This window comes from Dicentrarchus labrax, unplaced genomic scaffold (genome assembly GCF_905237075.1).
Source record: "Dicentrarchus labrax unplaced genomic scaffold, dlabrax2021, whole genome shotgun sequence".
NCBI lineage: Eukaryota > Metazoa > Chordata > Actinopteri > Moronidae > Dicentrarchus > Dicentrarchus labrax.
The window spans coordinates 21,099,504-21,126,435 of record NW_026136701.1 but is presented as its reverse complement, the minus strand read 5'-3'; the positions used below and the strand labels follow the sequence as shown (position 1 = coordinate 21,126,435).

At 42.4% G+C, this 26,932-nt stretch overlaps 1 protein-coding gene across 3 annotated transcripts in view; it reads left to right on the top strand.

The window, feature by feature from the left end:
* zfyve9a (zinc finger, FYVE domain containing 9a) overlaps positions 1-26,878 on the top strand; it is a 32,467-nt gene extending 5,589 nt beyond the window's left edge. The window contains exons 2-19 of one of the 3 annotated variants that reach the window (XM_051405760.1): positions 2,865-2,969; positions 4,559-4,666; positions 5,878-7,340; positions 9,032-9,131; positions 9,858-10,034; positions 10,258-10,421; positions 12,112-12,220; positions 12,573-12,695; positions 13,829-13,984; positions 15,083-15,307; positions 17,521-17,603; positions 17,849-17,953; positions 19,310-19,460; positions 19,650-19,730; positions 20,796-20,958; positions 21,573-21,678; positions 22,232-22,408; positions 23,033-26,878. In XM_051405760.1, coding sequence (XP_051261720.1) covers positions 4,597-4,666; positions 5,878-7,340; positions 9,032-9,131; positions 9,858-10,034; positions 10,258-10,421; positions 12,112-12,220; positions 12,573-12,695; positions 13,829-13,984; positions 15,083-15,307; positions 17,521-17,603; positions 17,849-17,953; positions 19,310-19,460; positions 19,650-19,730; positions 20,796-20,958; positions 21,573-21,678; positions 22,232-22,408; positions 23,033-23,194 — 3,615 coding nt within the window. In that variant the 5' untranslated portion in view covers positions 2,865-2,969; positions 4,559-4,596 and the 3' untranslated portion in view covers positions 23,195-26,878. Of the gene's footprint in view, positions 1-2,864; positions 2,970-4,558; positions 4,667-5,877; positions 7,341-9,031; positions 9,132-9,857; positions 10,035-10,257; positions 10,422-12,111; positions 12,242-12,572; positions 12,696-13,828; positions 13,985-15,082; positions 15,308-17,520; positions 17,604-17,848; positions 17,954-19,309; positions 19,461-19,649; positions 19,731-20,795; positions 20,959-21,572; positions 21,679-22,231; positions 22,409-23,032 lie in introns of all 3 variants that reach the window. The other 2 variants (XM_051405589.1, XM_051405670.1) reach the window with 2 other exon arrangements.
* Positions 26,879-26,932: the final 54 nt, after the last annotated feature.

The following is a 26,932-nucleotide window of genomic DNA, read 5'->3' as shown; positions in this document are numbered from 1 at the left end:
GAAATAATGAGATAAATTAGTTAATCAACATAAAATGTGCTAGCCTAACATGCTCACACAGTAAACACAAAGTACAGCCGAGGCTGATGGGACTGTCGATGGTTTAGAAAAGTCAGGATCATTAAAGTAATGTCTCAATGATCCTGAGGGTTTATATTAATGTGTGTAATGAATGTCGTGGCAATCCATCAAACACTGCAGTTGTTGAGGTATTTCAGCGTCACAAATGTTTCATATTATAAAGAGTACGAATGCTTTATTGTTGTTGTTGTTGTTTTGCTGTTTGTTAGAAGCAATTTTAAGACCGTACCAACGTGTGATGGACACTTTAACAGTCTATAGCCCTCAGTCACTGTCAAACACACTCTTGATATTCTGGTTTGACTCGAGGCCGCTCCGCATGTAATCGCTTGCGTGTTTGACGGTTTTTGATTAGTCATTAGTCGAGGAGTTGGAGCGTGTTCATACACAGCGTTTTCTTAAGATCGTGTAGCTGCAGACCCATTTTTTCCTTCAGTGCTACAGGCTCTCTGACTGACACACTCTCTCATGCACATATGTCTCCTTTAAAGCATCTTCCCAAGTTTACATGTCTAAAAATACAACTCCTTCACGCACTTTGACTAAAGATGCATTATTCAATGCCTCTGCAGGGTAATTAAATCTTAATCAGGGACGAGCTCCTGTCCTCATGTAGGCGTATCTCTGTGTGTGTGTGTGTGTGTGTGTTTGTGTGTTGATTTAAGAAGTCGTCATGGAGGAAAACCTCTGCTGAAGTAAAAGGTGCAGAGGTTGAACGAGGTGAAACTTTAGTGTTTAGATGTTTCTCACACTGAGTCGTCGGTTCAGGTGATGTGAAGGTAACTCGCACTCTTAAGGTTGTCGATTTCAAAAGCACCTGGTTGTTTTCATGCTTTTTTATCTGTTGAGGCAGTTTCAGTGGGATTTGGCCTTGGAGGTTGTTGATGTGACGACACATAAGCAGTAGTCTTCTGCTGAATGCCTGCAGTTTTAATTGGTCCTCCTTCAATCGGTAGATGTCACAAGAGAAACTGGGGGGTTATGACTTCAGTGTTTGTTTGGGTTTCCAGTTAGAGTTAATGGTACAGTTACTACAATCAGAATCCATACAGGACTGGAAGAAAATGGTTAAAAGGAATCCAATAGTAGATGATTAGTACAGCTCGATATTGAACTTAAGTAAATTTTTTTTGACCAGATAGTCACCAGTAAAATAACTGGTTGAGGCAACATCTTTGGGACTTGCATGTCGATTCCCGTATGTCTCTTTCCCCTCGTTTTCTGTCATCTCTTCATTGTCAACTTGGTATTAAAAGCAAAAAACAAAGGTTGCTTGTGTTTTCATTTGACATAAAGAAAAACTGGTGTTGAGTTGAATTGTACAGATTACAAAAAGGAATTCCTGAATCTGAAAATCATGATTTGCTGCCGTTTCCCATATATACATATACAAAGGTTTCATTAATAGGTAGTATTTTTTAAATCAAGACCCCAAGGACCCCCCCCACAATAGATGCACATTAGATCACAGATTCATTTTTATACTATATATCTACCTGCTGTAGGAAATGGTGTCTAGTTCTGTTTATTCTAGCTAGAGGAGTTCATTCTTGTATTGACTGAGCGGTGACGTCACTTAGTGTGTGTGCTGTGTCTGAACTGAGTCATCATACTCCATCTGGACAGTGTTTGTCTAAAGGGTTGTAACACGCTCTAATTAAAGCACTGTTTCACTGATGGATCATCATTATTATTATTATTATTATTTTGTACATTTTCTTCATTTAAAGACCTTTTTTTTGTAGTCAGTGCAGTGTCTTTTAGCTGTGTTCTCCTTCAGCCTATATATACCTGGCGTGGCAGTAATGTTTTGACCCCCCTGATACACACTACATGTGTACACACTCCTGTCCTGTGCCTTCAGTGTCTTTCTGCTGACACCGTGCCCACGCTTGCACCTTAAACTAAGCGGAAAATGTGTTGACTCTGCTCCTTTCTCCGCGGCTTTAGCTCTGCGGAATATCTGGTCTCTGGTGTAATCCCCCCCGGTCGCTCTCTTGTCCTTATGAGAATGACCCTGAAGTTCAGGCTCGCTGTTACTCATTTGCAGCCCTACACACGCACAGATACACGCCTCCTCACGCCTCACACCATCACACCCTCACTCCAAGGTCTCCTCATCAGCAAGGACAGACCGGGCAGGTTTACTGTGCAGTGATTCAGGCTTCATCTGTTTTCCATTCATGGCTCTTGATTGCCTTGTCGAGCTTGGATGGGTAATGGCTCACTGTGTGTGATAATGTGCACTAAACATGACGACGAGATAGATGGTGTGCTGTGTTATCAATTGATGGTGTTGTTCATGAACTAGTGTCCTACACTTAATCAGGATTTTGTTCTGATTCATCATCAGTGTGTTGGGTGGTGGTTAACTTTGGATGTGACTCTTCTTTTTTTTTTTTGTGTATCATACGCTTGGAAACAGGGCTGCAACTAGTGATTATGTCCGTTATTGATTCAGTATTGATCATTTTGGGTAGAAAATGGTGAATATTGCTTCTTATTTCCCAGAGTTCGAGGTTAAATCTATCTTAAATTTCTTGTTTTATACAACCAACAATACAAAATCCAAAGATATTCAGTTTACTATCCTATAAATGAAAGGCCTCAAATCCTCACATTTGAAAAGCTGCAGCAATGAATCAATCATCGTAATAATAATTGTAGATTAATTTTCGGGTTTTTGCTGTTACCATACGCATTGTATCACCTCGTAGTGAAACTAGCACAGAGCAAGTTGAAAAGCAGCTCTTTACTGAATGGTGTTTCAACTTATGTTTAAGGTGTGGGCGCTGGGCGCTTGCCAGACTGGGTGAAGTGAGAACTGAGAGGGAAACCCGCTAAGATAAAAACACCGCCTGGGACTGCTGAGGAGGACCTCTGTGCAGGTGAGGACTGACAGAGAGAGGTGCATTATTTCAAGGCTAAATGCTTGTTCAGGATTTTTTCACCACCAGAGTGGGAAATGTAAACTATAGTAGAACATTTCCAAGTTATAAAACAAACCAATTCATCATGATAAAGTGTTTAATACCTGAATAACCTACAGAGCATACATAACTTGCAGTCAGTGTAGAGGCTAAGAGAAGGAACATTTGAATTTTATGTTTTAGCATTATACTATCATTCAAATGAACCTCCAGTGAGTATTCTAGTAGGACAGGTTTTGCTCCGACAAGCAGCCGTTACTAAGAAACAGCCAGAGAAACACTCCAGTGAAGATCTTAATATCTTTAAAATGATGTCCTTTCTCCTCTCCTAAGCATTTCCTTGACTTTTTTTTATTCAGTCATTCGCTGTCATTGGGTGGGAGACGAGATGATTAGTCGATCCACAGAAAGTTTACCGGCTTAGATAATCAATTTAACACTTTGTTTGCTTCTTAAATGGTTAAAATGTTTTGGTTTTCTCTGTTTTTAAAACATTATAAATTGAATATTTATAGTTTTGCACAAAGCAAGTAAGTTAAAGATTATTTTAAGTAGTAATTGATAGTTTAAAATAATCGTTAGCTGCAGCCCTGTCATCTTTTTTAAAGATTGTTATTTTTATTATATAATGTAGGACAGCACGACAGCTGAGAGTTTGTTTTGACAGATATGATCCACAATTTAGTTGGAATGATCATTTTGCATCACAATTTGATTATCATTTGGGGAAAAACAGATGATGTCACATTTTTTAGGGTCTGTACCAAACAAATATTTTGTTTTTTTTACATCTGGAGAACAAGATTTGTAGGCTGCTCTTCTCTTCACTGCTACAGTACTATATTATAATGCTCCTTGGTCACAAATTTGACCTTTTACCAAAAAATCTTTTGTGATTTGGATATTGCACTTGACCATATTGCTATTTCCATTGTTATTAATTGAATTATCGAGCACTGATACGATGACCCAATCTCTTTCTGTCTACAAGTATGGTCTTGTACATTTTAAGATAAGATAAGACAGACTTATTGATCTGACACTGGGAAAATTTAGTTGTTACAACAGCTCCAGATTGAACACAGCAGATAAGAAAAAAGAAATACACATTAAATAACAAAATAAAATGGATATAATGAAACTCCTTTTGGCTTAAGGAGGCTTAAGAAATACAGAAACACCTTTCCTTAGAGAATTTGATAAGTTCCTGGATGTCACCTTGTTACTATATATTCCACGTCATATAAATCACTCCGTAACCTTCCCAATCTAAAAAAGACTGTCTGATCCATGCTTACCCACACCCATACCTCCCTTTCATTATCTCTGTGACCCCAGAGTGATCACAAAAGAGAGGACGAGAAGGGAGGAAAATGAGAAGTAAGAGTGAAACAGAGGGGATATTTCTACTTAAGCAAATCATATTAAAATGAGTCGAGGACAAAGATATGAAAATGGAGATACGATTCAGGCCGTGGGGGACTTGTGCGTACAGTATGGAAATGTGAACGGATTCGGTATTAAGGACTCGCTCTGCCTGCTTCTAGGTTCACGCGGCCGTCGGCAGGGTGGAGCTTCCTGACCCATGGAGAATTACTTCCAGGCCGAGGCCTTCAACCTGGACAAGGTGCTGGACGAGTTTGAGCGGAACGAAGGTGAGCTACGGTGTTAGAAAGACAGGGGACAAACAGTGAGTCACTGAGAGAAGACGGATGGCACGAGGTGTTGCCGTGGGATTGAAGTTTCAGAGGAGCTGCGGTTTAGGGCAGCGTTATGTAACACACGAGTAAATCATCAGCGGTGTCAGACAATCAGCCACCGCCCAATGAGTTTGGGTAACATTTACAGGTGGTGATTGAGGGTGTGCACTCAGGGAATAGGACTAATTGGATTATCCATTTCCCTAGGGCTTGTGTGAAACTGTGTTATTGGTGCAAGACAAGAGGGTTGTCTTTTCTTTTTTTTTTTCCTTCTTCTTCTTCACACTTAATGCTCAAAATAAGTAAAGAAATTGTGTCGGGGGCTTTTTTTTTTATTTATGGTGATTGTAAAGTAAACACTGCATTACTGAGCTGTGTATCTGCATACTCTCAGCTCTCTGCTCACTATAGAGTAAAGGCCCTTCTTTTTCTGGTATTTATGGCAGATGACCCTAGAACAAAGGCCAGTCCTCCGCACACAGCATATTTCGATGGTACTGTGAGCCCAGTGTGTATTTTGGCTGTGAGTGATTATCTGTGTGTGCTCTGCCAGAGATCCCAGCTTGGCAGATTAACTCTGTGTGAGTTAATGTATGTGTGCCTGAACCCCATACTAAAAAACAGCTTAGCATGAATTCCAGTGGAGGGTGGAGAGCGCTATACAGTAGCTGACATGGCTGTGTGAGAAAGTTTTTTTTTTTTTTTTTAATAAATATTATAAAGAATTTCTGCTCTTATTACACAGCATTCATGTGTCAGCTTGACTGATGGCTCCCATGGGTGACCGAGTCGTTTGGCCCACTTTCTCAGAATTTCCCAGTCCATCCACACTAATTTCCCTCTCCATGCCAACCTCATTTCTCAATTTGTCCCCTGGTTTGTTCCTGCCATTTTTAGCTCTTTCGATCACCTGGGAATGTGTATCTTTTGTATTAGTTCTCTCTGTGGCAGTTAATTTGAGGCTTCCTGTCATGACACTTCTTCTTTTCTGTTTCGTGTCTCTGACATGACAAGAAACCTGCAAGCTGTTTAAAAAAAACATTTGGGTAAAAGGTCACTATTGGGTCGATTAATAACTTGTCATTTAAAGACTAAGGATTCATGACAAATAAGTCAGAGTGAGAGCCATATAATCGTCAGTTTTCCTCTCTTCTTTTCTCTGCCAGATGAGACAGACAATCCAATTCTCTCAGATGCCAAGTGGACCCAGATCCTGGCCCCGCCTGCCCACCTGCTCTCTTTGAACCCCGCCCTGGCCCACGCAGACCTCAGCCCCCGGGAGAGTCCACTGCCCTTTAAGACCCTCCCCGACTCGTCCTCCAGCGCCTCCCCGGGGGGCGACCCTAAAAGGCACCCCGGTCCCGAACCTCCATCCTGGGTAGAGGAGAGGCCGGCGGACGTCCACAGCCCACCGCTCCCCCAGCCCAACATCGGCAAACTGGTGGGCACAGACGACACCTCGCCGCCCCCTGTGACGGCCTGTAGTGCTGTGGAGAACGGCTGCCCTGCCAGCCCAGCAAGTCCACAGCTAGATGGGCTCAGCAAGGAGATACGTTCTCCTTCAGATAACCAGCCTACTGGTCCTGACCAGGAGGTGAAACCTCATCAGGAGGAGAGAGCCACCTCAGCAGGAGGAGGCGGCTCCACTCACACTCACTTTAACTTTGAGGTTGGGTTAGGACAGGAAGAAACTACATCTCCCAAAATTCATCCAAATGTGGAACCAACAACACAAAATGGGGAAAGTGTCAAAGAGGAGGTCATTACAGCTGCTTTACAGGACAATGGTCAAGAAAAACAAACTGCAAACTTAAAGGAGGAACAAGTAGAAAGTCTCCCAAATAGGGGGAGAGACGTTCAGGCTGGTTGTGAGGTGGAGGAGAATGGTGTGTCTCCTCATGACAAGGTTGGAGTGGAGGAAAACGAGAGGAGGTGTAGTCCAGAGGGACAGATAGATCAGCTCCTCAGAATAACAAGCCTTCCTAATGGTTTGGAGCAAGAGAACAGTAGCCATTCCAAGCCTAAGGAGACAGAAGAGAAGGAGGAGGAGGAGGAGGAGGGTTTTTCTCCCTCTCCTGTTCCCTCCAAAGAGGACTCTGTCACTGAGGAGAAAGAAATGGAGGAAAGCAAGCAGGAGAATGGCGAAGGAGGAGCAGTGGGGTCAGGTAGCATCCAACCAAAACTCAACAACAGTCGGCTGCAGCCGGTCAGTGTTCCTTACGGAGGAGCGCGACCAAAGCAGCCGGTCAGCCTCAAGCTCCAGATCCCACAGCCGCCGTCGGGCCAGGTCCAAAATCAGCTTGGCCCGGCCGCTGTCAGCAAGAACAAAAACCAGGAGAACCAGTGTCGGAGAGGCACGCCCCCTGAAACTACGCTCAGTGGGACTGATCAGAGTGCAGTCGGGGTGAACGGTGATAGTGCTGTCCACTCTGCTCCCCTGATGCCCTCGGAGAGCCCGGATAATGACCTCCAGGCAGGACAACAGGGCGCTCTGTGCAGGAAACCTGCCAGCTCCCTGGGAGAGGTTGCCCCTGTTTGGGTGCCCGACTCCCAGGCTCCTGTCTGTATGAAATGTGATGTCAAGTTCACCTTCACCAAGAGGAGGCACCACTGCAGGGCCTGTGGCAAGGTCAGTTCTGAGCACTGTAACAAACATAAAAACAATAATTTCAGTGAGGAAACAATTCTAATAGTAATAGACAAAATTAGACAATGTGCTGCTACCAGTACAACAATGATTGTCTGCATCCAAGGAATCAAAAGGTTAATTTTGAGGTTAGTCCCTCAGAATGAACAGTACTTTTTTTTTTTAACAATCATCCAGGGAGAAATAAATCAGAGAAAGGAAGGGGTGAGTTTTTCCCCCCCTACAGTAGCCTGTATAGACTACATGACATTAAAAATCTGCCTCACTGTTATTTCTGGGACTTGCCAAATGATGTTGGCCTTTCAAGACCGGTTTAGAGAAAGCTAAACTTGCAAAACACTTGAGCAGAAAATAACTCCTGGAATGCACTTAAAATCACATAGTGGCAACCTATAGCAGTGTTATGCAGCAGTAGAACAAAGGAGGTTTCTTTTCTTTTACATTAATCTACTACATTCAATCTACTAGCTGATTCCTTCATCCTGGGTTTCTTACGATGAAGGAGTTGCTGTGTAGGGTCTTTTTCAAGAACAAGTTGACAAGGACACGGGTTGCTACTAATTATTTTCATTATTAATTTAATCTTCATATTATTTTTTTGATTAATGACTGACAAACATTTCCAAACCCAAAGATATTTGTTTTACTGTGATATACGAAATCCTCACAGTTGAGAAGCTAGATGTTGATTTAGTTTGTTTACTTGATAGACTTGATACAACTGATTGTTTCATCTATAATAGGCCTAACCTGGAAGAATCAAACCTGTAATGTTTGTCAGTCAGGCAGATTGCAGTAAATCCTCTTGGACAGTCATAGAAAATGTACTAATTACACCACTGGAAACAAAACAGAATAGATACTCAACAAAAGACAGAAATCATCGTTACTAGGATGAGAAATGAGAAATGCATTGCAACTTTTTAAAATACCTAACAGAATAATATTCCACCAGTGAAGAGCTTTGCTGGAGTAAGGAGGTAAATTAAATGCTTTGATAAATAAGCTCCCTTTTAGGGCTTTCTTTGCAGATAAACTCAGTGGGTGTGCAGTTAGCTTTCTAGCATCATGGCCACCCACACATACAGCAGGGTGTCCGCACAGTGCTTTAAAGAGAAGATGTGGTCGCTGACACTGCACTGGAAAATCGCTGGACTGCTACTTAATTTCCCATGGTGTTAAACAAACACAGTCTCTGCCACTTGAGCAGGGAGGAGCTGCCACTGCAGTAATACTGACACCGGCACTGGGCCCGTAAACAACAGACGCAGCGGGATCCTCAGTGCCTCCACAACCTGACTGGTGGACCCACACAACCAGTTTACAACGGTGCTGTGAGACTCTGAAATTAAAAGGATCCTCCACCCTCTGTCTAATATGTACTAAATGCATGTTACTGGATAATGATGTGTAAGGAGGTGCTAATCCTTTAAAAGTTAACTGCCTTGTACACAGCTGTAGCTTTCAGGAGCAAAGTACAGGAAATCAATATCCATAAAATGGTACATTTGCTGCACGCTTAATCACAACTTATTTTCAATTCTTCGCTTTTAAAAATCTTCACAGTTGAAATATAATAATTTGGAGAAATGTTTTTTGGTCCAGCGTGCTCATCCTTTATAGGAATGTGGTATAAATAGTCTATTTTTCTTCTTTGTGTGTGTTTTTTTAAGGTGTTCTGTGCAACGTGCTGCAGCCTGAAGTGCAGACTCATGTACATGGACAGGAAGGAGGCTCGCGTCTGTGTCACCTGTCATTCTGCTCTGACCAGTGGTGAGCGTCGTTGCAAGTAGATAGTTTGTTCTGTACGACTTTATATGTCGCATTTATATCTGTGATTTGTTTTTATGAATGCAACTGAGGATGCTGCTCCATTTAAAAAGACTTTAGTCATTAAACTTTTGTTGAATGGAAAGCAAAAGTATGAAAAAGGGTTTAATAAAGTGGTCCACAAAGGTATAAAAACACTGAAAGGGATCATCTTAAGATTATTTGAACTATGGTAAAGCTTAACCTACAGTATGACTGGTTTTACAACACAATACATTACCTTGTATTTAGTACGGTAACGGCACAGCGACAGTATAAATAGGGCTTTTTCACAACAGACATTCATAGCAGGTAACACACGTGTAATTAATAACATGAATTACAACTGCATTTCATTTAGGCGTGCCTGCTGGCTCACTAGAGTGGCTTACTGGGCCACTTACTGCAACAGAGCCCTCATTAACAAAATGAGTTACACCTGTGCTTGTCTTGCTACGACAATTCAAATCTGAAGAGATATGTGACAGTATATGGAAACACTATTAATATTGGTCAATATCAACTTTAAAGTGAAACTTTAACTACCAATTTGTGTTTTCTGTCAGCTACCTATCTTAAACATGTAACTCCTGTTTACATGTAGGAGTGGTACGTATCGTTTAAAAGACATTTCCTCTTAGCACACACAGTTCCCTAACTCGTACTAATTACGTTTTCTGTCTCCATCAGCTCAATCGTGGGAGACACCGGCCACTGCAAGCAACCAGAGTCCAAACCCCAACAACCCAGCAGAGTACTGCTCCACCATCCCCCCTCTGCAGCAGGCCCAGGCCTCTGGGGTGCTCAGCTCCCCTCCTCCTACAGTCATGGTGCCTGTGGGAGTCCTGAAACAGCCTGGCAATGAGGGTACAACCTTTACCAAGAATAAAAAGGCTCTTAGCACTTTATTTTTTAACCTTTTACGGTGACATTCTGTCCCCACTTCTTTAAAGTACTTCAAAGTTTATTTTTTGCCGGTCCTGATATGGGTTGCATTCGATTGTGTGTAACCTTGTGTTAGTTCAGTGTCTGATGGTCAACCAAGACATTAAGATAAAATGTGATTTTCATGCGTGTATCTCACCTTTAGGGTCCCTGTCACGAGAGCAGAGGAGGGTGTGGTTTGCTGATGGGGTCCTACCTAACGGAGACACAGCAGAGTCCCCTAAACCTCCGAGCTCCAGCCCAGCCCCCTCTCACTCACTGGCCATCTCCACGTATTCAAACAAATCCTCCACTTCTGAATCCTCAGAGGTAGGCTTGGCATGAAAAACATTCACCCAAAGTTAATGCTATTAGCTCAGCTTGTACGGTCAACTTAGCTACTCTGCAGTTAGCTGAAGGAAGCCACAAAGAACTCTTTCTGTGGGAGTCTTGGTGGTTTATTGGCTGGGTCACGGACTGCAGTAAAAATGCAGTAAACAGAGTTCAAAGAAAACATTCCTTGCTTGCTTTAGCAGAATTAGAAATCCCAGTAGACTTAAATGCTTAAATAAGTTAATGTTTGCCTCACAACAAATAACAGAACAGTAAGTTGAATGTGGTTGTTGCTGTGGTCATGCTGTACACTCATTGGACTTGAATGCCACCTGTCAGGATGATTCATGGCCTAGTGAACAGAATGATTGTTAGAAGCATTTTAAATGGCTTCAGCTCATATGGTGATGATGCTACGCAGGCAAGTATAAAATCAGACTTTCACATGACACCATGAGAGTCATACGGGCAGGAACTCAGCAATGCATGAGTTTGAATTTGCTTCCAAAGATTCATCAGGTTAAAGTTCACCAGTGTTGAACACTTGATGTAAAGAGGGTCGTTCTGTGCTTCTCTAGCTGTTCATGGTTTACAGTCTTATAATAAATAAAAGTGACTTAAAGGCAAGAGTAAGAGAACAGTTCAAGCCGGTAGGAATTTTAAAATGGACCTCCATCAATTTTACATGTCAAAATCAGTTTACTTGTCACAGGGACTATTAATTTGTAACAGAAAGCTTGTGTTATAAAACTGGTTTGAAAGAAAGTTGTATCCAGTGATTGTGAGCGAGTTTCACTTGTACTAGGAACTAAAAGTCAGTGTATCTGTCCTCTGTTCTTGTGTCTTCAAACAATTCCAACTTAATTTTTAAGCGTAAAACGTTAAATTATCCCCATTTTAAGTTGTTGTGGTGAGTATATTAACAAACAGTTGCCTATTTACACATGCTACATATAAGTGCTCGGTAAGAGTCGTATTTCTGGCCACCTAAAGGATTTAAGTCCCACATTTTCCCTCCTTTTAGACTCCTTTTTGGCCTTTACCAACTCCTCTTTAGCTGCTAAATGCTCCATTATTTTTGCCAGCTAGTCACTAACTCACTAGCTGCCTGCTGCTGCTGGAAACAGGGTTGATAAGAGAGATAAAAGTAAACAAAGAAAACAGTAAAAATGTGGGCTGTAAAACTAAAACAGTGAGCTGAAAGATGCTATAAAGCTCCATAGTAGGGAACTGCAGAGTCGTGTGTACAGTGATTTTTTTTTTCCATTGTTAATATAAAGATAGTGATTAGTGCAGGAAATAGGTGGCACTAAATGGACTTTTAAATACACCAATTCAGGGCATTGAGTATCTTTTTCTATCACAGTCATTTATGTAACAAGTAGATTTTTAACAATGCAACCTGACAGTGTAGAAATACTTTCCAACACTGCTGGTAATTCCTATAAATAACTGCTGTGTAATGGGTTTCTTAGCCAAAAGAAACAAAGAACCTATGCAGTAATTATTCTGTTTCCTCCTGTTTTATTTATATGTATAATGTTCAGATGCCCCCAGGTGTACCAATAATCACAGCCATGAAAACCCTTTTGGATACTGCCACTCTATTGTTACATCTCACTGTGTGTTTATAACCTACATCTAACGCTACACCCCTCTCCTGCCCCTCCTCTCCACCCCACCACAGGCAGCCCATACCCCAGTTGCCCCGGTGGGCAGCCCCGTGGGCAGCTCCCTCAGCCTGATCCCGGAGGACGGGCTCCCTCCCATCCTCATCTCCACCGGAGTCAAAGGAGGTACGGGAGGCCACATCACAGGTGCTTGCCCTCATCCTCACCATTGTGCTGCCTCCTCATTGCTCCGTCAGCTGCTGTGTTTGTGCTTGTTAAAGTGTGTTTTTCCACGTGCTTTATATCACGGCTCATATTTCGACCACTCATTGCCAACGGGGGGGGGTTTGTTCACAGGAGCGCAGTGATGATGTTTTTAAAGAGTTGGGAGGGTCTCTAGATGTTTGGTCTGATCATTTTCCTTCTCTTACCTCACATCCACCCTCTCTCATCCTCGGTTCTCTCCTGTCCGTTCATCCAACTTCACCTTGACTCCTCCTCCCTCCACCTTCCTCTCCTTCTTCTGCTCCACCTGCAGACTATGCAGTGGAGGAGAGGCCGTCAGAGATCGTCCTCATGCAGCAGCTCGAGGAGGGAGGCCCAGACCCCCTGGTCTTCGTGCTCAATGCTAACCTGCTCGCCATGGTCAAGCTTGTCAACTGTGAGTTACCCAGTCGGTGTCTTTTTTTTTTTTTTTTTTGTACTGTTCAAAAGCAGCAATTTAGGGCATTAGTGAGATGGAATTTTTGAAAAAACAGGTCAAACTTTATTCAAATAAGGAACTTTTGGAGGAGCAAAAATCAGTTCTTCTTTTAAATTATTGATTTCATGATGAACTAAGGAAAATGGAGAATACATATTTGTACTGTATGAAATTTTAATTGGTCCTGATGAAGCTTTTGTCTTGTGAATTATTGAGTAGATGTACCCAAACATACCCAAAATTCAGATTTTTCTTTTTTACAATCCTTTTTAAATTCAGCAAATCTCTCCCCACAATCCACAAGCTTTCTGCTCTGTGTGTGCTGAAAGAAAATCTGGTGGTTGTACACAGCCCTGGCTCTGAACAACAATAACTTCTTATTCCAGCCGGGATTTCTGTCAGATAACTTTAAATTACATTCAGCTTACTTTGTAGTTTGCCAAGATGTGCTGTTGTTGTGACTACCAGCTATAGTAGCAGGTCAGTTGAGTATCGCTGAACTGGTGTGCTGGCTCTGGGAAACCGACATGTCCTCTCTGCACGTTAGTTACGACAGTTTGATAACAACCAACAGAGCTAACGTTACTCACATTACTTTATGTTTCGTTCGCACTGTATCATAATATTCGTCATGATATTGGATTCCTCAAGAATTTCTTACCTCACCTTTTTTCACAGCTTTTTGTCATTCAGACAAAGGAGTCATTTGTGTAAATGTTTGTTATGGCTTCATAGAGACATGACAGGACGAGTGGGCGCGTTGTGGAAAAACTTGAGTATTATAGTAGTTCTCCTAACAAGAAGGAACAAGATGTGCATTTAATTTCTTCATGAGAATATTTAATCTTGTGCTGGTGGAGATTCAGTTCAGACTTGTTCTTGTTTTCTGTTTAAAAAAATGTTTTCAGGTCCGAATTAGTAAGATTTCTGTCATGACTTTTAAATAAAAGTGATAATTCATCAAATATTCATCACATTGACACACTGAAAGTATCTTATGAAATGTTTATGGCTCTGCTGTAACTTGGCAACTACTGTATCTCCTGCATGTCTGATATGATAGACCAGTCTTCTGTTCTTTCAACCCACAGATGTAAACAGGAAGTGTTGGTACGTGACGACCAAGGGCATGCATGCCGTCGGCCAGGCAGAGGTGGTCATTCTCCTCCAGTGTCTACCTGACGAGAAGACCATCCCTAAAGACATCTTCACCCACTTTGTGCAGCTCTACCAGGAGGCCCTCAGTGGTAAGACCACAACCAACAGCTCCACCAGGAGGCACACAGTGAAATTAGTCCACTTCCACCGTGGGCTCCTCTTGGGGCGGATGGCAGATCATTAGTAGTCCTGTCTAGAGGCCCACAGGTGAGTCCACCTGTCTCAGTCAGGTGCTGTCCAGTTAAAAATGAGCTAACCCTAAAGTAATGTAATATAATGCAAGAGGAAAATGTTCCAGCTCTACTTTCTGTTCCGTGGAGACGACAGGTGCACCTAGTCGTCCTCTATTTGGAAACCAGGTTACTGTCCACGGCTGCTGAGCTGTATCTCAGCCTTTTTCATGATAAATGGTCCAAACATTAGCGTCCCGCTGTCAGGTCGTCTCCCTCCAGGCGTGACACCTCGCTACCGCTTGTCTTGCGTTTTTAACTCCGTATGCTGCAGAGCAGAATCGGCTAATATCGGGTGACTTTGACTGCTTGCTCCCCTCGGGCTGTTTCCTTTTTCATATTCACACTGGAGCACTTTCAGGCTGGTGGAAAGGAGCCATATTGTGTGTGTCGTTCTTGATTAACTCGCCGTCAGTCAGGTCTCGGGAAGAAAATGCTGGCTTTAGCAAGTCCTTAGCCACCGAGCTTTTGTCATTCCATTACGGTTATTGAGTTATGTGGCATCTAAAGCCAGCGATCCCTCCCACAGATAATTAGTAACATGAACCCTTTGTTGGTAATATGAGGTTGTAGGGCGAGCAGGCGAGATACGTTTATATTCATGGCTGTAGAACTTAATACAGACTATGCAAGGCTCCTCATCCACACAGTAATCCCAGGAATACACTGACAGCCTCTGCCTGTCATATCTACCTCTGTTTTCAGAGGATGAGAACTCAGTTTTCGCTCTTTTTTTCACCTTTATCTTCTCATTCATATTTATTCCTATCTCCTTGACGTCATTCCCTGCTTTTTATACCCCCCCGCAAACCCCCTATTATATTACTCCTCATTTCTCCCCCACTACCCTGCTGCGGCTACCCTCTTCTATTTCACCAACCCCTCCTCCTCCTCACATCTCCTATATCACTAACGTCTCTCTTCTCCTCCCCTCCCCTTCTTCCTCATCTCCTAAAGGCAACGTGCTGAGCCACCTGAGTCACTCATTCTTCACGCAGAGCTTCCTGGGCAGTAAGGAGCATGGCGGCTTCCTCTACATCAGCCCCTCCTTCCAGTCGCTGCAGGACCTGCTGCTGCCCAACCCGCCCTACCTCTTCGGCATCCTGATACAGAAGTGGGAAACGCCCTGGGCCAAGGTCTTCCCCATCCGCCTCATGCTGCGGCTGGGCGCAGAGTATCGATGTGAGTCAGGACTACTGGGGTTCACACTATGTAGTGATGGTGATAGGAAAATAAGTATAATTTAAGTTCACATTTAGTTTCATTATCCATAAGGAACGTTTGTTTGGTCGCAAGTGGAAAAATTATCCTTATAACAGAATTGGTCCATAAAACTTCTTCCTTGACCTTGGAAGCAGCACCTCAATGTCCATTTGGTAGCTGTGCTTTCACTCAAACAGATATTGTAGAACTTGGTTTGTTTGAGGCTCTGTACAATGCCTAAATGACTAACCTTGTATTTACGTTACACTCCGTTCTCATTCCAAGGTTGTCAAATACAGACGTGAGCAGAAGTTCAGATATTTGCAATCTGCAACTTCACTGCTAGATGCCACTACATCCTCAACACTGGTCTTTTAATAAAAGACAAACTTATCAAATGTTACATATTAGAGATGCTACAGTTGGTACTGATCAACAAGACACATTTGGGGTGCCCGGTTAGCTCAGTCGGTAGAGCTGGCGACCTATATACGGAGTTGCTGCAGGGGTCTGGGTTTGAATCCGACCTGCGGCCCCTTGCTGCGTGTCATCCCCCCTCTCTCTACCCACCTTTCCTGTCTATCTACAGCTGTCTCGGTCAATAAAGTCAACAAAAAGGCCAAAAAAATAACTTAAAAAAACAAAAAAACAAGACACATGGCAGTTTTCTGTCTTTGTCACTTGACAATATTCGGAGTAGGACACATTTTGGTCACATTAGTCAACCACTCAACAGTCTCTCCCTGCACACAGTCCCCAAAAAAGGATTTGATGTCATACAGATAAATATTGATCTGCAGTTACAAACTGTAAAAAACTCTGAGTGTTGTTGCGATTTGTTTTCTGGCAGTGTATTAATGTTATTTGACATGGTGATAAAACATAGGCTGATAACCTGTGCTTCAGTTATTCTGTTGGCTGACAACCACAAAACTTTGACCAATATTTGTAGGACAGGTGAGCAAGATGGAGCCTAAGATTTGAGTCTAATTGTGTCAGATTGCTGAATTTTATTCAGAATAAATACAGATTACATGTTTCTGAGCATGTTTGAGCAAAATGTAATGTTAAATTTGTTGAAAGGGGAAACAAAGTGTGAGTGGTTTGATGGTTTCTTATGGTAAAATATTAAGAGCCAGATTGATCTAGAGAGCTTAGCATGTCAGAAGAAGCCTGTAGACATCACACCAGCCTGCTCTCATATGTTTCTCACAGCTTCCCACATGAAGCAGGAAGTCTTGTGAGGGGTTTTATCGGAGAGCCTCCTCTCCACCAAATCCCCCTTCTTTCGCAGCCAGACCTGCCAGCACGGAGCGCCGCCTGGCTCTGCTAAGCCTCTTGCCTGCTTCCAGCGAGCACGGATAGAATACATTAACAAAGCCACATACAGTCGAGGCTCTTAAACACAAATTGTTAGCACAGCCGTGAAATTAATCCACCACACAAACAGTGTACTTCTCTTCGCTGTTACCTCTTACCTTAAGCAGTGACCAGGAGAACTTTCAGTAGCTTGTCAGCATACGGATCCCCGCTGAAGTGCAGATTGAGGCTGAGATTGTTTTTTTTATTGCTAATGAGAGTTTGTGGTGAGATCTTATTTCCAGCTGTTTGCTGAGATAAGGCTAAAAATAGTCATCTAAGGAGCTTTGGTTGCTGGAGAAAAAAAAGCAGCCTTATTTTTCACTTGTGGATTAGGCGCGTTCCTCCGAACTGCAGGCAGACTTTACTGTATTTGATGTGTGTGCGGGGGGTCTCTTGTTGAGTTCATTTGCATTTATGAGTGAAGAGGATACAAAACGCAAGAAACACAAGTTGTGTAGTTAATAAAACATGAAAAAAAAACCTGGAAACACCTTAACTAAGAAATAGAAAAGACTGATTACGTGAATAAATCAAAGGGGGAGGAATATTGTAAGAGCAACAAAGACCTTCAAATAAAACTAAATCAAAATATCCGTTTCTGTGACCACATTTTTCTAACTTTATATACCGAATGCTGAACCCAAAACTCGCAGTATTTTGCTGAGAAACTCCGCTCAACTCACATTTCCGTGACGGCCCAATGAGACCTTTTGATGAATAAAGAATATGTAGCTTGACATTAAAACTCACAGGGAACAATAACAATGACATGACAGTGGCAACACATTTCTATTGTTGATTCATCAATGACTGAACATTTTGTTTTGCAGTTTATCCGTGTCCGCTGTTCAGTGTTCGCTTCAGAAAACCCCTCTTTGGAGAGACCGGTCACACTATCATGAATCTGCTCGCAGTGAGTGCTTTGTTTGTCTCTTCCTGTGCTTCTGTTATTGTGTATTTTTCAAGGCTGTGTATTTTTCTGTGTGGTAGGATGATTTTATCAAACAAACACAGGTGTCACTTGTCCTTCTCTAAAAGGTTTAATCATTTTTTTTTTTATTGTCAACTACTTTTAATAGTTATTCTGTGTTCACTTTACTTAAATTGCAGACATATAACAGTTTTCCTGTCCTCATCTTTTGTCTGTCTCTGTCGTAGGACTTCCGTAACTACCAGTACACGCTACCAGTGGTGAAAGGCCTGGTTGTGGACATGGAAGTGAGGAAGACGAGCATTAAGATCCCCAGTAATCGTTACAGTGAGGTGAGTGTCTTACACCTGGTATCTCCATGACAACAAAACATACAAGGTCGCCCTCACACCAGTAGTTTGATTCAAGTGCTAGAAACATGAAGTTATGTGGGCTGAGAGGTAACTCATTCATCGGACAGTCATCCTGCATCATGAGTGTCACATTGAAACATGCCTCAAACAGTCTGTGTACATTAAAATGTTTATGTATAGTTACCAAATGATCTTACATATATAGTATATTCTGCTTATACTCATCACTTCCTTGACAGTACACATTCAGTTGATGGATTTAATTGTACTTTAGATCAGTGCTCAGTATCAGCCAATACACAAAGTCAGGATTCGAAATTGATATTGGGAAGGAAAAAAATGGCAGATTGGAGGCAGAATGAAACCCACCTTTCATGTGGTCTCGGTCTGTTTGTTTAGTCCACAACAGATTTTAACTGACAGCTTTCACTCCAGCCTAAATGAACCAAACCAAACAAACCAGAGTGCGTTTGAACCACACAAAGATTTCGTAGCTTTTTCTAAAACTACAACCTCAAACATTAAAACATAAAAACAGATTCTAGACGTGGAGAGAAAGCAGAGCTGTGTCTCCTATATTGCCCACTTGAGCTTTTTGTACCCCCCCAGAATCATACATCATTTGTCTAGCAAAATTAAACCCTCCACCAGACTAATGACATCAGTAGAGGAGGCTCCTATTAAGCTGCCTGAAACATCAACGCACACATGTTCGTTCTGTGTAGGTGATGTGTGACAAACTCTCCAGGGTCCCTGCAGCTGAACATGAGGCGTGGGCTGCCGACATGTTATAACGCCGCTGCCTCGAGGGTGTGAATGAATGTCCAACCAGAAGAAGCGATACGCACAAAGCGCCATTTGGCCCGAGAAAGAAAGCCACGGCGGAGAGAGAGAGAGTGGTGCCGGTTGTAGCGTTTGGCTGCTGATGCAGTAACAGATGGGAACCCAGTAATGTGAAGTGGGGACCGTTTCTCAACAGCTTGCAGGCGAGCCTTTAGCGCAGCAAGTGGTTAAAGCCCTCCAGATTTTCAGTTTTATTTCTGATTTTGAAAAAGGACGGCTTCAAAGAGATGCAGAGGCAGGGGATTTAGTGGAATTAATATGTGGGATCTTTCAACTATTGATATCCACCCATGTCTATGTCTTTCTTTGCAATCTGTCATCTCAGCGCCATCCCATTTAACTCGATGACTTTACCCACGAGCCCACTGCAATTAGGCTTAACCAGGCAGTCTCTGTTAAGCCCATTTTCCTCAGCGCGCACACACACACACACACACACACACACACCCAAAGGGCAGCTTAATTAGACATGGATATTATTTGTCCTTGCAGCTGATGAAGGCCATGAACAAGTCCAACGAACACGTGCTGGCGATGGGGGCGTGTTTCAACGACCGCGCTGACTCCCACCTGGTGTGCGTCCAAAACGATGACGGGAACTACCAGACGCAGGCCATCAGCATCCATCACCAGCCTCGCAAAGGTGCTGACACAGAAACGGATTCATCACACTTCCTTTATCTCTCGCTCTGTCTGGTTTTCATGTCCGGCTTGTTGTCTGAGAGCCGTGTTTGTCTGGGAATCCTCCTGACTGACTGTTGACTTTAGTCAGTGGTTGGTTTGTGAAGTCGAACTTATTATTTTTCCTTCTTTGTCTTTGTATTTTCTACAGTTACTGGAGCCTGCTTCTTTGTGTTCAGTGGTGCTTTGAAAGCCTCGTCGGGCTTCTTAGCCAAGACCAGCATTGTGGAAGGTGAGAGCTGTGAAAACAAACTCAATGTTGGCTGTAAATGCTGAAGTGAGTTGAGTTTATTTCTATGACGCTGCCTCACAAAGGTCTCAATGCACACAACGACTATTTGCCCGTGTTGGCACAAATTCATAATTAGTGCTGAAACTAGTGGGTTGGAGCTTTTGTGCAAAGTAAATTGATTTTGTCAGGTATTTAATGCACTGGAATACCCCAAAAAACTATAGATATCAAGATAAATTACATTATACTGTGACAGAGAGTTTTATCCACATTTTCGTGGTAGTAGTAGTAGTAGTAGTAGTAGTAGTAGTAGTATTAGTAGTAATACCCATCACAAAGTCCAAGGTAACGACAGAAAAAACAGAAATGCAGCTAATCCTCACATGTGAACAGAGTGTTTGCAATATCTGCTTGATGAAAGGCTCAAAGGTTTATTACACTGATTCAGTTTTGTACTTCCATAAAGTTGGACGTCTCACAAGAGACAGACTTAAACAAAATGATCTAAACTTGAACTGCAGCAGAGGTTGAAATGTCCTGACTTTTGGTTCCTATTATGGTTTAAACCCCAAATGTGCTGAATGTTCGTTCTTCACTTCCTATAATGCTACCAAGAATATGTAATGAACAATAATACGAATAAGCTCGCCTTCTCTGGAGTCTGCATTGTAGAACCATCATGTTTCTACAGTAGCTCAGAGCAGACAAACCAAACAGTGGCTGTAGATCTCACTCTTACACACTTCAGAGCCCGTCCTCATTCCCAGGTTTAATACAGACGCCTTCAGTGTTCATTTAGTTTCAATCTGTATCTTCACTGCTAGATGCCATTAAACCTACACAGTGCTCCTTTGTAACTGGCTTTCTGTAAACATGTCTCCAAGTTCAACCCTGATAGCCCCATCCTCATTAATATAAACTGATCTTCATGTGTAAAAGCAGCAGTTTGTCCTCTTAATCAATTCATTATTTATCATAATTGTCTAGTTATGTTCCGTCTATCAGCTTATAGATCAATGTGCTATTTTCTGCAGCATTAATCATCATAATGGATCTTTTTCTTAGACGGTGTGATGATCCAGATCACAGCTGAGACCATGGACTCTCTACGGCAAGCCCTGAGGGACATGAAGGACTTCACCGTCACGTGTGGTAAAGCCGACCAGGAGGAGAACCAGGAGCTCGTCCACATCCAGTGGACGGAGGACGACCACAACTTCAACAAGGGGTGAGACAGGAAGAGAACGAGGGAGCTGGAAGAGATGCATTTATGTCACGGACAATTGAACTGATAGCTTCCCCAACGCTGCATTTACTACTTTGCTATAAAAACTCATTATGCATGCTCGGGGGAAGCCCTCTGGAGAATGATGTGGTTTGACGTGTCTTTGAGATACAGACCAACGCAATCAATTTTACAGCAGTCTGATAAAATCTTCAACATTTTAAATGTGACTTTTTCACTATTAAATATAATTGAGGCCTTTCACCAGATACTCTATCACTTCATTAGTGGAGTATTCTCTCCACAGTCGCCGATTTTAACCCTTATTCCACCAGATAAGTTAACTCAGTCTTCTGATTGGTGCATTCGTGGTCTGCATTATACACCATGTTTCATTCTCCACAGGCCAACTGCACTTTATGTTTGTTCTCAATAGAATAGAAGAGAAAGAACGTCGTCTTTTAGCTCTCGATGACATAAAATGCACCATATAGACGGTACTGAAGTTATTGTTTCCCTCCTCCTGCTTTAACATCTGCTGTACAGTCACTTGTGCGCTCTGTTTTTAAATCCTCTGTTTCATTAATCGCTGTTGTTTTCTGCGTTCGGTTATTCAGCGTCATCAGTCCGATCGATGGGAAGTCGATGGAGTCCATCACCAGCGTCAAGATCTTCCACGGCTCAGAGTTCAAAGCCAACGGCAAAGTCATCCGTTGGACTGAGGTACAATACACCCCGACGCTCATACTGCTCGCTTCACTGCGTATCAGTAGCTTTTATTGATACCAGTATCATTAGAGAATCTCTTCCTTTTTGATGTCGATCAGTCTGCGTGGAGAAGTCTCGGAGTCTGAACACACTAAAGTTAAAGTAGTTTGAGTTTGTTCCTCTCTGATATTACTCCTTGTTTCCAGAAGAGCGTAGACACATGAGTTTGAGTTCATTGTTTTGTGTCAGAAAAACATGCTGGCATTGATGAAAGGAATTGATATGTTCGAAGGCTTATGATTCCGATTGATTGGACAATTTGGAACTGGTTCTCAATTCCCATCCATACGTATGAGTACAGCAATCATACCTCACAGCAAAATATAGTACGACTGTACAGTACTGTGTTTCACCACACTTAACACCATAAGTACACGTCATCTCTTTTTTTCTTCCACAAACATAATTATTATTTAATCTTGATTAAATCTAGTCCTCTCTCAGAGTGTGTCGTGCTGTGTGCTCTGTATAGAAATATTAAAACATTGTGTTTCTGTGACTCCCTCAGGTGTTTTTCCTCCAGAGTGAAGATCAACCCAACGGTCTGTGCGACCCGGCCGACCACAGCCGGCTGACGGAGAACGTGGCGAGAGCTTTCTGCATGGCACTCTGTCCTCACCTGAAGCTGCTGAAGGAGGACGGGATGGCCAAACTCGGACTGAGGGTCACACTGGACTCCGACCAGGTAGATCCAGATTATAGTTCATCCAGACTGTAGAAAGAAACTGGGACAGTGTGCAAGAGCAGCAACTTTTGGTGGGTAATTATAGATTATTGCCAGTTAATGAATGAAATCATTTGTTTTTGATTAGTCACAAAATGCAACTAACAAGCACACAAACGTTTTTCTAATTTTTAAAACAAAGATCTTTAAAGGCAGAAGAAAATAAAAAGGATGAGACAATGAACAGATGGACAATGTAAAGTTACAAAGTCAAGAAAACGAAGAATACAAGTGTGGACATCATAAAAAAAAAGGTTTTTGTTTCAGCTGTATTAATGCAGAATTGTCTGTTTTGTATAAAATACAAAGTTTTTTGGCTGTAAATCACTTTATTCAATCAGATTTCAGTCTGAAATAAACTATTATCATTACTTTATTTAGAAATACTGATAACTGAAGATTAAATAGATTTTAGGGACCAGATCCACAGAATGTCAGTCTAAGGATAGAGCTGACAGCAGCAGCAGTGACGCTCTGTGTGACCACCGCAGGCGTGCGAGCTGCAGCGGTAGAGCGAGGCAGCCGCCACGCACTGCTCACGCATCCTCTGTGGACCGACTGTAACACCTGTCTTCATCGTTGCAGGTGGGCTACCTGGCGGGAAGCAACGGCCAGCCCCTCCTCCCTCAGTACCTGAGCGACCTGGACAGCGCTCTGATCCCCGTCATCCACAGCGGAGCGTGTCAGCTGAGCGAGGGCCCGGTGGTCATGGAGCTGGTCTTCTACATCCTGGAGATCATCTCCTAGGAGTCGTTGGAGCTTCATCTTTTCTTTTTTTAGTGACCTTCTGACATCATCTCACGGCCCAGTCCTCCTCCGTCATCTCCCTTCAACCGTTTGCACTTCGAAAGAGCCCGAAAAAGCTGTGCCGTGCCAGGCGGGGTAGCATTCCTCAAGTCAAACCTATGCATCCAACCACCGTCTGTTCTGCTCCAGAGGCCGCCTGGGGCCTGAGGAAGCTCCGAGCAGGATCATCTGTCAGGTGTCCCCACGTAGTGAACCTCACCTGACAGGTGCTCAGATCTCTGGTGTTCGTCTGAGGTGCTCTGAGCAGGAAGTGAACGCCGGAGGTCTTCCCTGTCTGACCCCAGTGTGGCGTTACAGCGGCTATAACGAGAACTAACCTGCCTCGGAAAAGTCTTCAGGTTTTATTGTTTTACAGCATTGAATCAAAGTAGATTTGATGAGGCTGTTTTTTGACGGGGATCAACAGAAAACACAGACTGATCTCTACAAAGTAAAAGTTCGTTATAAATAATAATAATAATAATATTAGGACCTAAATCGTACATTTTTATGAATTGCTTGAAAATATAAAGGAGAGGAAATCATCAGTCACTTTCATTTGCCCAAAGATACTAACCTGATGCCTTAATTTACCCAGAAATCATAGCAAGTCCTTATTATAATAACATACTCACCAACTAAACAGCTTTGTGCAAAAGTCAGAAAACAGGCCGTCCACTCGCCGCTCGCTTGCTGCAATCTGTCCATCCATCCTCAGAGGAGGTGATTACTTCAGTAATCAGAGCTTTCACATTTTTAATTATTTTAGATCAATTTGCAGAGATCAGTTTCCACTCCAGTGTGTAACATTTAGGAGGAGCTACTGGGAGAATATAATGTTCATAGGTGTGTTTTCATTAGTGTGTCCTCTTGTTGAACCACCGTGTTTCTACGGTAGCCCAGAACGGACAAACCCAAAACTAACTGGCTCTAGATCGGTGGTTCTTAACCTTTTTGGTGTCTAGAATCCCAAACTGATAGACATCAGACCCGTATTTGATGAGATGTAGTCTCAGGAATCCCCCGTCTGATGAGTTATACCCTAACTGTGTGTACTGTACGTTGGCAGACTAACAGTGAACCCCCTGAAGGACCCCAGGTTGAGAACCGCTGCTTCAGATGGACCCACTTAGGAACATGAGGGTGTAAACTTACTTTAAATCTGCTTTGATTCAGAGCTGTAGAACAATACAACGTGAATAACCTCCAGGAGAGGGTGACAACTGTTGGTAGACGCTGTATGTAGCTCCTCGGGTTCCTAATCGCCCGTCACTCCAATGTCACTGTGGCAGCCGGAGGTCCTGAAGCACTGAAATAATATCTGCAAAGGCCTCCGTGTAGCACGGTTGCTCTTACACAAAGGGAGGCTCATATCCACTGCTGGAGAGTCTGGACTCTTCCTCTGAAGTTTAAAAAAAACAAAGGAAAGCTACAAATCATCAGATGAGGAGTTGGAAGCGTCTGTGTGGTGATTTTTTTTTCTGGGTTTTGGTTTTAGTTGGGTTTTGGGTTTTTTTTTGCACCGTGGTGCTCAGTGCCTGCAGCAGCGACTTCACCGAGCGAGGGGGAAAAAAAACATCTCGGCTTCACCTCTTTAAGCTTTACTCATCAATCACCAGATGCTTTACTTCACGGACAAATAACACTGACCTGTCGTGTACATATTTTTGTAGGCGTAAAAACTTCTCCTCCATTATAACTCTGCATCTGTAGCCTCCAGAGATCCCAGTTAAAGACAGTATTACTGAAGAGACCGTCACGGACTCGACACCCCCCCCAACCACTCGACTGACGCTCTGTGAAATAAGATCACGTGTTAACAGTAGACAACTGGTTTGAAGAAGAGAAGATAAAAATAAAAAAAAAAAAAAGGTTCCAATGCTTTATTGATAAACTCAAACAATCTGTACATAAAGCTGAAACAGCAGAAGAGGGAAGTTTTTAATCTTCATCGATCATCTTCATCGGCACTCGTTTGTCCAGCAGTGGTTGGAAAAGCCACGCGAGTTATTTTGGTCTTTTTAATCATACAAAGAGAATAACTGTTGAAGATGTAAAGATATATACATATATACATATAAACAGTATATATATATATATATATGTGTGTGAATATATAAGACCTGTATTAAATTGCAGAAGCAGTGCACTGGATTCTAAGCCATTTACAGGAGAGTGACGGCGAGCGTCGGGGCGGCCACTGTGTTCCTGGAAGACGTTTGTAGAGATCCAGGGTTCCTGCAGAAACTAAGAGTTTGATCGACCTGAAGCTGAATGTATTTCATCTCACGTCCCCGTCCCCCCCCCACACCGCAACTCATATCGTCCCTCCCGAAAGCCCTGAAATCATGAACATCCCGCTCCAGACTTTGCAGACCCGCGTAGGAACCCTGTAGATCGCCAATGTGTCGTCTTCAAAGGCCTCAACTGTTTGTGTATCTATAAACAGGATCGCTGCAGCCCCCCTCCCACTGTGCTCTCCTTCGGCAACATGGACCTGGAAAATAAATATAAGAATGTATTCCTCCTGTTTGTGTTCAAACTCTGCAAAGTGTGTTTTTTGTTTTTTTGTTTTTTTGTTTCTGGCTAGACTAATCACCAAAAACCACCGTGTCCTGTCATAAAAATGCTCTGTACAGTAATCCTTCTGCATTATGGAAACTTCTCCATCTTTTAATCATTCTAATATTAAAAACCAGAAGGGGCTACACACACACACACACACACACACACACACACACACACACACACACACACACACACACACAGAAAGTACTGTTCCGCACAGTACCGAGAGGTTTTGTTGACGCATTTTATCGGAGAAAAACAATCTCGTCGTCACAATCAGACAATCACGTGAAAAATCTGCAGAAGAGCCGACGCTTCGACGAGTTTAAATTAGACCCGTAGCTATTCTGTGTTTGTTTATTTACTCAATCTGAAGTATTTTAGGAGCTACTGTAGCAACGTAATGTTAGACTGAATGAGAGGTCAAGGGTCACCAGTTCTGGGTTTTATTACTGTGATCATACCAGAGTTGGTGTATCTCAATCACTGTGTCTTCACTGTGTGACGTTCATCAGCCGCCGTCGGCAGTTCTGTTTTTATAAATTAGTGTAACGAAGAGGAGACACGAGGATTTATTTTTCTGACTTCCTGTTACATTTTATTTTGGCATTATCTGATGTGTGCAATATGTCCTCAATCCAAAAAAAAACAAACAACAACAAAAGAAAGAAAATAAAGTGAAGAAAAGGTGCAATTTGTTTGGAAAAGTAGCATTTTTTTTTTTTTTGTATTGAGTTGTAAGATGTTATTATCCAAACTATAAACACTGCATGCAAACAGAAACAAGCTTGAAAACGGTGACGAGAGCAAATCAACTTTTGCATTTTAACGGTTATATCTTCTAGTTTGTGGGTGAAACTTTAAAAAAAAAACAAATATTCCACTCATTCAGTTCTTTCATTGACTGGGTTTTGTTTTTGTTTTTGTTTTTTTTAATAAACATTAGTCAAAAATGTTTGAAAAGCCAAAAACCCTGTACATCTTTTGTTTTTCTTTACACTACAAATGTCAAGAAAAGTGGTCTTTATCAAAAAAAACTGTAGTATATGTAAAATAAAAACTTATAGAAAATTGAAATGTGCTCAGTTTTTGCCTTCAGTCCTTCAACAAACATTTAAATTCCTTTTTACT